Source organism: Aedes aegypti, chromosome 2 (assembly GCF_002204515.2).
Source record: "Aedes aegypti strain LVP_AGWG chromosome 2, AaegL5.0 Primary Assembly, whole genome shotgun sequence".
NCBI lineage: Eukaryota > Metazoa > Arthropoda > Insecta > Diptera > Culicidae > Aedes > Aedes aegypti.
The window spans coordinates 133,259,180-133,272,016 of NC_035108.1; the positions used below are offsets into that span (position 1 = coordinate 133,259,180).

General features: G+C 37.1%; 1 protein-coding gene across 3 annotated transcripts in view; it reads left to right on the plus strand.

Annotated features, from left to right (window-relative positions):
- The first annotated feature begins 3,038 nt into the window (after positions 1 to 3,038).
- The window catches only part of LOC5568132 (troponin C), a 56,911-nt gene continuing 47,112 nt past the window's right edge, over positions 3,039 to 12,837 (plus strand). Inside the window, exons 1-2 of one of the 3 annotated variants that reach the window (XM_021842438.1) lie at positions 3,640 to 3,958; positions 4,101 to 4,301. In XM_021842438.1, coding sequence (XP_021698130.1) covers positions 3,956 to 3,958; positions 4,101 to 4,301 — 204 coding nt within the window. In that variant the 5' untranslated portion in view covers positions 3,640 to 3,955. Of the gene's footprint in view, positions 3,282 to 3,555; positions 3,959 to 4,100; positions 4,302 to 12,837 lie in introns of those variants that run through there. The other 2 variants (XM_001652023.2, XM_001652021.2) reach the window with 2 other exon arrangements.

Consider the following 12,837-nt stretch of genomic DNA (forward strand, 5'->3'; position numbering starts at 1 on the left):
AAATATGGGTTGTGAGAAGCGTAGGGCAAATATGATCTCAACATCGATGTTACTGAATCGATTCAAATTCAACATGTCGAATCGATTGACTGATGTTTGCTCCTAAAATACGACCAAATGCAATTACGCACGATTTCAATTCTTTACATTGAATAACGATTGAAGTAAAAAATATATATGATACACTTACAGGCTAATTCAAAACTAGGTTTATGATTTATCAAGTCATTTAAAAATACTTATCAATTTCTTCCTCTTGAATCGAAACAAAAATCAAATGAAGAAAATCGATTCAATCGATTTTGTGCTCCCAACATCGATAAAAAATGAATTTTCGGAACATCTATTCAAAATCACCAAAATTTTGAAAACTTCAAAATAATCTTATAGTGCTCTGTGAAGTTCAGAGCTTTTCTTCGCTTTCTTATTTTCCTCCAACATTCAAATATGTCCACAAATTCTCTCAGATTTCCTTAGCATTTCAATCCAATATTTCAGAAATACTCGACGAAATCTGCTTTGAAAAATCAGAACAAATTGAGGTTAAGAAATATCACATATTTCCAATAAGTCCAGGAAATCTCCCAGAATAGTAAAGCATTCACCAACAATGCAAAAATAATCTGAGAGTTGTCTTTGGTTCTCAATTAATTCATTTTATGTTTCAACAATCTGATACTGATGGTGAATGAATGGACTTCCCCGCTATGTGGTTTCTTTCGATGGCAAAACGAAGTTTTTTTGTGGAGATGCTGAAAATCGAACACATGATCACTAAAATTGTGTGCAATAGATATAAAAAAAATGTTGCTCACATTTTGTTTGCCCTCAAATTGTTATTGTTTTTTTTTTCAATTTTTATCAAACGTTTCGCAATACTTCTTACAATTTATTTAATACTATTGAAATGGAAAACTCGTCTATATTATTTCAAAGCCATGTAGATCGAATTTTTGATCCACAAAATATAGTTCATATCTATGCTATATTTCGTCGGAGATAACAATTCTCAAAAACTCATATCTGTGACTACATATAGAGGAATTGACTGAAAATTAAGATATTTTGCCCCACTGTGACAGGCTACCAAGGTCGTTCAGCTTAAACTAAGTTATTTCAGTTCCTTGAGTAATTGTTTTGTTAATGTCCATCCGATTATGGCATTCTTATATTTTCCGTTATTTGAATTACACGGGATTACAATACTCCCCATAGCGGTACTTGGATGAGCTCACTACTACCAAGAAAATTTGAATTTGAAAGCTGGCTATGTTAATCCCAACGGAAAAGCCTCCAGTTTCGCCTTAAGCATTTGTTCTTCCTCCATATCTTCGAAATGATACGGTATAGAAGTTCGTGCTGCTGTTCACTACCGTGTTTGAGAAGTTCGGCCGAGAGCTCGTTCTTCCCAGCATCCTTGTTTTACGGCAGCCTATTGATAGCTTTTTATACCCCATCTAGTGTAGAGGTTCCACAGCCATCGTCATCAATTTGAATTCTGCTACCAGCTATCTCTGTTATTTGCTTCCGTTATCTCTGTTGAACAATGTTTCAAAATACTCATTCCACCTGGCGGCCACCATTGTTTTATCCGTCAGTATGTTTCTTTCGCTGTTGTTGCACATAGCAAGAGACGGCGTTGTTTTTCTCCGCGCATGATTCGTCATTCTATGGCACTCCAGCAGTACGACTTTTCGTGCTACTGTGCTCACCGCTCCGTGCACTGGCTCCCACAGATCGCTGAGATTGATGGTCTCGTTGATTTTGCTAATCGTTCGTCGAGCATCTGATAGTAGTCCGCTGCTACACTATCTGATGACAGCACCATCTTGATAAATGCCAAGTAAAAATATTCTGCTTCGTTATAATTCTTCTTCTTCTCGGCATTAGCGTCCCCACTGGGACAGAGCCGGCTACTCGTAGCGTTCTAAGAGCATTTCCTCAGTTATAACCCGAGAGCTTTCTTTATCGTGTGGCAGGTACGATGATACTGTATGCCCAGGAATATCAAGGAAATTTCCATTACGAAAAGACCTGGGAATCGAACCCAGACACCTTCAGCATGGCTTTGCCTTGTAGCCGCGGAGACTAATAACTCGGCTAAGGAAGGCGATATAATGTAACAATTATAAAAAGGGAGTTTTTAATGTACATAGATATATTTCCAAAGAGTGGCAAATACTAGTCCACCTAACCTATTTCTTTTGAACTGTTATAGTTTTTTTTCTGGAAATGTTGATTGTTCCACTAAGATCAAACTATTGCCCCACCTTACTGTACTGTTTAAATGATGCATTAAATCAATATTATAACTCTTTAATGAATGTTCGAATCCTCTGAGCAGAATCTCAAATAGAGAAACTTTAAAGTAGATGGAGTACCGTGTACCTTTTAATTCCGCTCCTAAATGCTTATCTTTGACAGATACGCGTATTTCGACTACCACTTGCAGTCTTCTTCAGTGTCAGTTACTCGTATCCACTGTGGATAGGATACCAATAAATGTTAGCAGATATTTTTTTCCCTAAAAGTGCAGTCCATCTGTTAACTTAATGTTTCTGTAATTGAATTTCTCATCATTATGAAATTTCATAGATTTCGGCTATGTTATGCCCTACGGCGCCTGAGCCTGCCAAATAAACGAGATAAGTAAAAAAAATGAAATTTCACTACGATACCTTGCCATTTCATCTTACCCCAGCCGTTTCAACTTGCCCCGGTGTACCTTATTTCTTTGTGAAATGCGATTGTGCTTAAGTTGGCATTTTGAACCATGTTACCCTATGCTCGTATGAGATGTTCACGGAGCGCGGTTTGCCGGTGTGGAAAAATGCGTGTAAGCATTAGCGTAGGGGAGGGAGTTTAAAATAAATTTTCATTAAATTGTATAAATTACAAAATAATTTCGCTCGACCTGACGATTGGGCGACCCAGCCAAAGATGCTGGTGGAGAATGGGCGAGAAAAAATGTGTAGGAATGTAAGAGTCTGGGGAAGCCCTAGTGAAGCCGCTGTTCTGAATATGGGGGCGGGAGCAGCAGCAGTACGCGATATCGATGGGAGCTTGGAAAATCGCGGGAAACTGAAACGAAAGCTTATATATAACTATACTCGATCGGCAGTCAAGCGCTCCATTCTGTACAAGTGTTGACCACGGTCCACGTCTAAGCCGTCAAGGATCTGTGCTACTACTTTTCCGGAACATCGCGACTTCCGTCACCGCGTTCGTTTTTCCTCTTACAAAGTGCAAATTCATCGCTTCTATTCAGAATGACTTCCATTGTAAGTATGATCTCGTGTCAACCCCCTTCTGTAATTGAACCATTGGTGTTTCCTCTGGCGAGGCTTCCCGTTTTGCGGAGGGCAGAGAATGATGACGGAATTTTTTGGCACGTCGTGATTTTCTATTTTGCACCTCGGCACACCTGCTACTGTGGCGTCTGAAACCGAGAACAAGTTGAGCCTCCGTCCGTGCCAAATCCCCCATTGAGCGGCTTTCTGGTCCCGCCGGATTAGGATCCCGTGAATATACCAAGATGAATGTGTCGTGAAAAAACGCCGTGGACCATCGCTCATATTTGAAACAACTATAAAATGTAGTGCCAGCAGAGAGTTGCACCGTCGCGCACTCAAACCATCGTGAAAAACCTCAAAAAGTGCACAGCAAAATTGCATCCCTTGGGGGCTCCTCTCGGTGTGTTGGTGTACTTGTGCAAATAAATTGGCGAAATTTAATAGTACCTTTTACCTCAGTGCCAGTCTAAACCGAGGATTCGAGATTGTGTGGTCCCTTTCGATATAATTTAGACCGAACAGACGGCCAGTCGGTCAAACCTAGTTCTAGATCCATCTCGCCAACAGAGAATCAAGACCGCAGTGTGCTCAGGTGCAAAAAGTGCTGATAAAAGTTCCGTCCGTTCGAACCACCCCTCACTCTTAATTCGGAAAAAGTAGCAATGGTTAGTGTGCATTTGTCGTAACAAACTGCTTGCTCTCGACTAACTTAGTTACGTGTACTTTTGTGTCTTTTGTTTTATATTTTTTTGCAAACTTGTGAAACAAATTTGCTCGCAATTTGGCAATTCTGTTTCGAGAAAAAAGGCATACAAAAACAAACTGAACGAACCGCCCAACAAATTGGAATCAGAGAAGAGTAACGATTGCAACATCAGCGGCGGAGTTCAGACCTCGGTCCGGAACGTGTCGTCCAATCGTATGGAAGTAGTGAAGAAAGTGTTCGCCGTGTTCCTTATCGGTTGGCTTCTACTGATCGATACTAGCGGGGTCTCCGGTCGAGCTCCGGTTGGTTTCCCATTTGTTCTGTGTAGTTTGTCGTTTTGTTTCAGTTTATTTTTATTTTTGTTTCGTAAGTGTATGTGCTTAACTTTTCTACGAACTGGGCCATTATGAGGGGAAGCGACTTTTCCAGTGCAAATATCGAAGAATTTTTCCCGCTGCACGTCGCGGAAAAGTTTGGAAATGTGATTAATAACTGCTTGCAAAACATGGACCGTGGTGCCTCACTACAACCGTTTTTGAGTCTATTTTTAGCATTTCAACGTCAACAACATTCATAAATGCTAGAATTATTACAATGTAATGGGGATATTTACGCTCGTAACGTGTATGCTTCCAAATACATCTGTATAAGTCTAGGTGATCCAATGATGGCCACAAATGTTAAATTTAGGAAGTAGTAACGGTTTCAGTGTTCAGGTTCTGATGATTTATTTCATGCTGCCTAATAAGGATCGAAGAAAGACTAGTATTGTTTTTCATTTTGGTTGGCATCTGGTACACATTGGATTGAATCCGAATTTGTGCTTATTTCGATGTACATTTTCCTTACAAGAAAACTAATTGATTATCCAAATGAAACGTTATCATTGTGATTGTCACACAATAATAAAGGGCACGCAATGACAAACATCGAAACCTTTCAATGAATAACACGTTAGAAGCACCAGTAAGATTATTGAACTTTGAAGGAGTTGAGCAATAGTTGAACATGAAGATGGAAGAAGCAATAGTAGCAAAGCTTTAAGCTGATAACTTTAGATAAGGTTCTAACATTCAACACTGATTACTCTCTGGAAATTCTAGAGATATCTCTGAAATCGAAATCTTTTTGCTCAAAAGTTATGGAATTTCTGTGGTCAACAGGATGATTTGGTTTGAAATTAGAGTTTCGCTTCGAATGTCCCACACTTTTTTTTGAATCCTCTACCATAATTATAGTATGATCCTTTGTTTAAATTCTTAAAAAGTGGTCTCAAAACTATTTGTTGAGCAACCCAGGTAACCAATGAGTATTTAAAAAACCAGCCCAGTGGAACGCTTAGGTACATCACTTGATCTGCTTTCTGTTTTATCTTGGCTTTTAATTGGTATTTTCGCTGCAAAGGATGTTTTCGGTTCTGAGCAACTGAAATGCTTGTTGGTTTCTGTACGAGTGTCACGAAAGAAGAGTACAGGTTATAAGCTACTACAGTCCACTCTCCCTTACTAGATATTGTGTTAGAGAACCATAGTAAAAGAAGCCCAAAAACAAAGTCCTTGACTACAGTTTCATAAAAAACGCCCTCTCCTGTTGCGTTTAACTAACTACAGCTTAGTTATTGATTAAAGAGAAAGTAAACAATGTAAGATAGGTCCTTTTGAAATGTTACCTGAGAAATCTTTGCCTGGCGTTGAATCTTCTTTGACATATTCTGCAGCGACATTATTAATACTTTATCAACCACCAGTTCGTGGTTTCGAATCTCAATCCAGGATATGTCAACAAAAAAGTACAACACAACAACAGAAATAATCAAAGAGAGAAACGGTGAAAACAAGGGGAAATAGAAAAGGAGATGAGTAGCAAAGCGGATACAATTCACACTGATGGCAGCACAGTTAGTTTCAGTTTCAGCACCATCCGGGCCAGACAGTAATGACTTCTGATTGGTTGGAGAAAAGGTGTTGGAGAAAGTGTGTCAAGAATTATTTTTAAAAGGCTCCTACCTGTGCGTCTCTTCTTACAATTTTGTCCGCACTATTGACTGCACGGTTAGCCTAAGATCCAGCATCATGCAGGCCATGCAGTAATGTTTGTAAACAAAACGGCCAGCAAGCTAAAGATGGCCTTCCAACCACTTCGCCAAATGGTAACACCTGACCCTGGCTAGTGAGTACAATAAACACATCTTGATGAGCAGTACTTCCATGGCTAGCGTTACTCTTTTTGACAGGGCCTGATTTGGCGAAGCACTTACTGGTTACTTGGGTAGTGTATTTTGTACCAATATATTTTTACCATGAGATAAGAAAAACAAAACTAGTTTAAAGCAAGAGTCGTATTTTTTCTCCTTATCCATGGATTATATCACCAATAAAAGGTGACTACCAGATCTTTTTCCTCCCTCACTAATCAAAACCCTTCCCGTGATGAGTGTGGATATGCAGAGGTATTCTCGGTCTTTAGAAGCAGCAATCATTACACAATGACATTTATTCCCCGTACCAGTTGACTGTAAGGACTTGACTGGCGCTGTATTTGATCAACAATATGAGATCTGCTAAAATGTGAACTTCAAGAATAAGTAGAACTTGCCATCCTTTATTAATTTGGATCGTACAAGTGCAATTCTTACCAGTTACGATCAATTACGGAGTAGCCACCATTAGCATGCACAGTCAGCCTATGCTTTGCTATGCTATGATTGTTGTGCTTCAGGTGTAGTCTTGAGACTGGCGCATTCTGAGTTTCTAACCATCTGCAAGGTCAAATAAAAAAAGGACTTCGTACCGTGAATCTGTGAATTATCGAAATAAATTACACTAGACTGGCAAACAAGATGATTTTGGGGTTAAGATTGGTAGATCTTCCCCTGTAACTGTTGTTTGAACACGGAAATTAGATCTCTGAGATCTTTAAAGATTATTCCTGAAACAAAATCTAGAAAGTGTTGAAAAGGTGAACTATCCTAATTGACATATTTGTCAGAGATAAAGCTTAAAGGGCTTTCAATACTACCAGAAAGTCAAGCGAACAATCAGAAAAAAAAACAACAACAATCTTTGGACACATTTTCAGGATTTTAAGATTTACACACACGATTGGGACACCTCCATCAAGTTTAAGTGCTTCAATTCTTACTATAATTAATTCTATTATATTTCATGTATACATGGGACATTTATGCGAAAAATTGTTAAAAAGCTTAAGATAAATGGTTCTTTTTTTTGAACAATTCCACCATAGAATTTTTTGAAACAATTCCACCATAGAATGATTTAGAAATTCTTTTGAACATTTCTGCAGGAAGGTCCTCTACATGCTTATCACATATAAATTCAAATTGTTAGTTTAAAATATCTTCCCACAATATATTTATTAACAACTAAACAGGATACAATTGGGAAAATGCTCTAAGTGATTTCACAGAGAAGTTCTCTGCAGATCCATCGGCATTTTTTCACAGGAAGTTTTGTAAGTGTTTTTTAGTTTTACCTGAAAAATATTTTGATGTTACTTTGCGCATTCCTTCAAAACTCTCTCGAAAATAATATTTAAAAATTTTTACTTTAGAAAATTGTAAAACATTCAGATTTTCTTGTAAAGTATCTAGCGACATACGTTTAACTGTGCTTTCGAAAACACTTCCGTGAATATCCTCAAAAATTATCCGAGCTATTTGTTCAGGGAATAACACAGTTGGAGTATTGTCCGGATTTTTGTATTCTTGCCAAAAAATCACAAGAGATTCATCTAAGTATTTTTCAGTGATATTAAACTGTACTTCCTACTGGGGATTTTTGAAAGAAAATTCTGAATAGATTTTGCAATTCATTCTTAGCCTTCTTAAAAGATTACACCAGAAATTCAAAATAAAAACGAATTCTTGAAATAAATCTTTATATTTTTACAAAATCTATTCTCGGTATTTTTCTATAACATCTTAAAATCTATCCACTCTCCACTTTCCTTATTTTTTATTCACAAAATGCTCTACGAATCACTCCTTATTCATATCCAATTTATATCAGCTTTCTAAAGTAAAATATACAATAAAGTTTTGGAAGAACTTCTAAAAAATGTGGAATAATTTCAGCCAAAATTAAATTCGGAAAAAATATATAATTCATGTCAGACAATTCCAAAACTCACCACAGACATTTTCTGCCAGGTACAGAAAAGCCCTAATGATTTATGTGGGATTCACTACAAAAAACCTTGTTCTTATTTTTCGTCCGGTGTAATGAACAATGATTGACGTTAAAACGTATATAATTTTAACTGAAGGCATGTGTATCTAACAGCTTACAAAATGTTTTGCATGAACTTCAAATTCCATGATACAACGGCGAACCTAGCAATTTGTTTGGAGGAACTATTTTTAATTATTGAGAGCGAACTGTAGAAGTCGTACGCAAAATAGAATATTGCTAAATATGTCTTATGGTAGAAATAGTTTTGTAAGATTTTACTAAACATATATCTTGGAGGAAATTTTTGCATAACTTTGAATTGTTTTGAGGAATGACAGACATTCAGAAATCTGAAACCAAGCGTCACACGAAGTGATTACTTGTAATCTTTTCTCTAGAAATGAATGATTACAGGATTATTTAAAGCTCTCTAGTAAATTAAGATATCAAAAATTAAAAAAAAATAAGAATATATTTTATGGAAAATTCAGTAGAATTCCTTCATTTTCTTCTGGATTCTCTAGAAATCTGACAGAATGCGTCTAGAAATTCCGCCCTGGAATATCACAAGGATTCAATCCCAGAATATGGATTCTGTCAATAATATATTTTTATTTTTTTTAAGAAATATTCAAGGAAGGCCCTTAAAAATGTATATATAAATATTTTAATAAATCCCATACCCTTTCTCAGTTCTTAGGTGATTGTTTCTCCAAAGATTTCTTAACCATTATATTATAAAGGAATCAAATATATTCCGGGGGTTTCTCAATTAACAAGAAAAACAAAAACATTTGTCGTAGATAATTCATGTATATTCGGGGGATTTGAGCCAGAATTTCCAGAAAAGAAAACAGAAGAATTTTCTGACGCAATCTGTGATACATTTTGGAAATATTTCTGAAGGACCTTTCATATTTGTTCCATTCATTTTTCATAATTTTTTTTTTGATAATTATTTGGAAAAAAAATCATAGAAAAATTTCCAGATTAACTTTCAACGAAATATCTCATTATAAGGTTTGACAGTATCAATGATTTTTTAGAGAAATTGCAAGGAAACACTTTGAACCTTTTGAAGTTTTTTTTAGCTGTACCTGGGAACATATTTCAGAATCAATTTGTGAATAAAATGTAGATAAAGAAAGAATTGTTGTCCTCCAGGAAGAATTAACGTTGAAAGTATGAACGAATATTTCAATACTATAGTATTTATAAAGTAAACTTTCCCTTACTCGATATTCACTTATCTCAATATCGAGTAAAAGTTGATTTTCAAGGCTACCTGGATTGGATCGCATTTGCACTGGTTTTGTGTTCTATAACTCAATACCTCCCCAACTCGATGGTCTCTTCAACATCGAGTAAGGGATAGTTGACTGTATTTGCCTTATTTCCAAGAGATTTGTAGCAAAAGTTCTGACGCCTCCAAGATAGGGAGCCGGATCCTATTCTTGGCACTTTTGATTCACTTTGGCAGAGGGGTTTTTGGAGAACAACTGAGCTTATATTTGTCCACAATTTGCGTCAAATTGAAGTGCTTTTTATTGCAAAGTTTCAGACGAATCGGCCCCCCATGCCAAAGTGAATCTTGGAAGTGCCCAAGTAGCTCTGCACCCTACTGCTGCTTTTTAGTACCTCGGTATTTTTCGTTTGTCGCGCGATTAACAGAAGTCAGAACAGCCACGCTGATACTGTTTATGGCAAGCAAAGTATTTATTTTTGTACCAAATATAACGCCTAACTATTGAAGCGTTTTTTGACAATAATAAGAGTCATGTTAATTGATTCCGAAGTAGGAGAACCTTGAGGTCACTAACAAAAAGGCCATAAATGAAAAATTGGCTTTTCTCATACATTTGATCGATTTTCTTCCATTTTGAAAGTGTCTCTCACGTATCACCCTATCGTGAGAAATGCATGAAAAATCAATTTATTAAACTAATAGAGATCAAGGAAGTATTGATTTTTTCGAAATTAATTTGACAATATATACACTCCTAAAGATAATATAGCAAATAATTGTGAACAAGTGATCAATCCGCCCTCAGATAACGGTATTCGAATCTGTTTCTGTCGAATGTACCGAAAATATTCCCAGTTCCTGAGTATTAAATACTTTGTGTAGGCTACCATTTCCATAAAATTATTTAAATAATTCATACTTTGTCGTTAAATTAAGTTTTCAAACGATTTGAGTGAGAATTGATCTTTTTGTCATGTTATGTATAGAATGCGGTCAATATACAAACGCCTCCGAAAGTCCCGATCACTTTCTCTCAAAATGTTCATATGCGTAGGGAAAGTGTACCAGTTATGGCCATAGTGGTTCCCTATTTGGCCATATGCAAAATTTGGATAGCTTCTACATTTTTAATTTTTTTGAATGTTTTAACATCAAGATAAAAGCTATATCTTACTGCTAAAACACAAAAAAACTTTTCATAATGTTAAAACATTCAAGTTATTACGTATGGCGAAATAGGGAACCACTATGGCCATAACTGGTACACCTACCCTAGATTATGTGTATGACCTCATTCGGCACCTTTTACTTCCTGAACGCTCAATTAGAGTTTAACCATAGACAATCAGACGTAACATCTGGAACAGTTTTCTCAACATCAGCCCACCAGAATGGTTCAACTTCTTCTTCTTGGCATTGCGTTTCCTAGTGGATGGAGCTTGCTCCTCAACTATGTAATCTAAGAGTTCTTTTATAGTTATTAACTGAGAACTTCCTTCCCCTAAGTTGCCATTTTTGCATTCCCTGGACCCTGGACTGATCGGAAATCGAACACAGACACCTTCAACATGGCTTTGCCCTGATAGCTAGCTTGTGGCTCTGTTGCACGAAATACAGCTCTTTTAAACAAGACCTTCAAAAATCTCTTGTGTGAAACGTCAAATGCTAAGTAAAATGAAGTGCATGCCTTTGGTTGTGAATTTCAGATTTTTAAGAATTTCAATTTTTGTCAACGCAACGTCTATTTGTCTGTGCTTGTACCGTCCCGCACCGGACCAAACGATCGATGATTGTAGTCGCTTATAATTGTTTGCAGAAAGGAAAAAAAAATAGTCAACATTTTCACGCCCAGTTCTCATCAAAATTGTGTCTCAATGTCACAATGAAAAGTGGCGTCATCGCTCAAGATGAAAAAATATTGTTCTTTGCCAGTAACGTGGCCCGGCTCACGATAGATGATAGCTCAGCCAAAACGGTCAGTTACCAAGACGCGTCACCAGACCAGACCAGACTCGCAGATTGCGGTGGTATAGCAAACGGCTATATAAACGTGCTCAATTATTGTGAAATATTTCTTTGATGATTTCTGGCCGTATTTCAACGGGGAGAAGAGGGACACAATGAGACGGTAAAGAGGCTGTTGAGCGTAAGGATTAATGAAGGTGCTCCCTCTAACGGGCAGTTGTGCACTGTGGGCGATAAGGTGGCCAATAATCGTACAAAATACTTGTTCATATATGTTTTTCTTGTACATCATTCCATAGTATATTATTCTTTTGGTATATTCTTGGAATATCAGAGCAATACCTTTTGTATTTCATTGATACAGAATTCTTAAGTTAGAGTTTTTAAAGCTATTTCTAAGGGCACTTTAAGTTTTAAGCTAAAGTATTGTCAGTGAAGCTGCAAACATCTGCACTTCCTAATTTTTGACTTTATTCAATCTTTCAAACAGTTTTCTTTCAATAACAGCTGCAGAAAACTTGTTTTGTGAAGATAGAACATCGAATTTGTATTTTAAAACTTATAATATAAAATAAGTATGAACAACATATTTTTGGCCGCAAGTTTTAATGAAAGTTGTCCATAGTGCAACGTGTTGGTGTGATGAGACACCAAAACGAGCACATCTCGTGAATTTGTTTTATCCGTGCTCAAGTGGAACCGAAAACATGGATGGCAGGAATTTCTCTACGTGGGTGACAGAGACGACGACGTCTGTTCGCCACGACAGGTAGATTAATCGTCTTTGCTCTGGTTTTTTTTTTGTTTGGTTGGTCTTAGCTACATATCAACTATCTAGCTGGGAACATGAGCCCCAAATAACACAGCAGCAGCGCACAATACTCTCGATTGACATGCAGATTGGCGTGATGAAAGAGATTAAATCTTGTCTCGTCCGTTTCCACCTGCGTGTTGTGACGAGTTTTCTTCCAAGTTTGGTCCACTTCACTCTAGGGTTACCATCCGTCCTGATTTAGGAAGACATGGCCTGATTTTGAATTTGATTTATTGCGTCCTGATTGATCCTTAATTCCCTTATAAAATATTATTGCACACTCATTTTTTTTGGTAGATTTATCTTCTTCTTCTTGGCATTAAGTGATCACGGGGACAGATACTGCTTCTCAGCTTATATGAGCACTTCCAAAGTTATTTACTGAGAGCTTTCTTTGCTAAATTTTCCATTTTTGCATTTGTATATTGAGTGGCAGGTACGTTGCTACTTTAAGCCCAGGGAAGTAAAGGAAATTTTCAATACGAAAAGATGCTGGACCGACCGGGAATCTAACCCAGCAACCAAAGCATGGCTTTGCTTTATAGCCACATACTCTAACCTTTCGGCTAAGGATTTTCAGACTCCACCAAATGGTCACCCTAAGACTTCGCTGTCAAGAA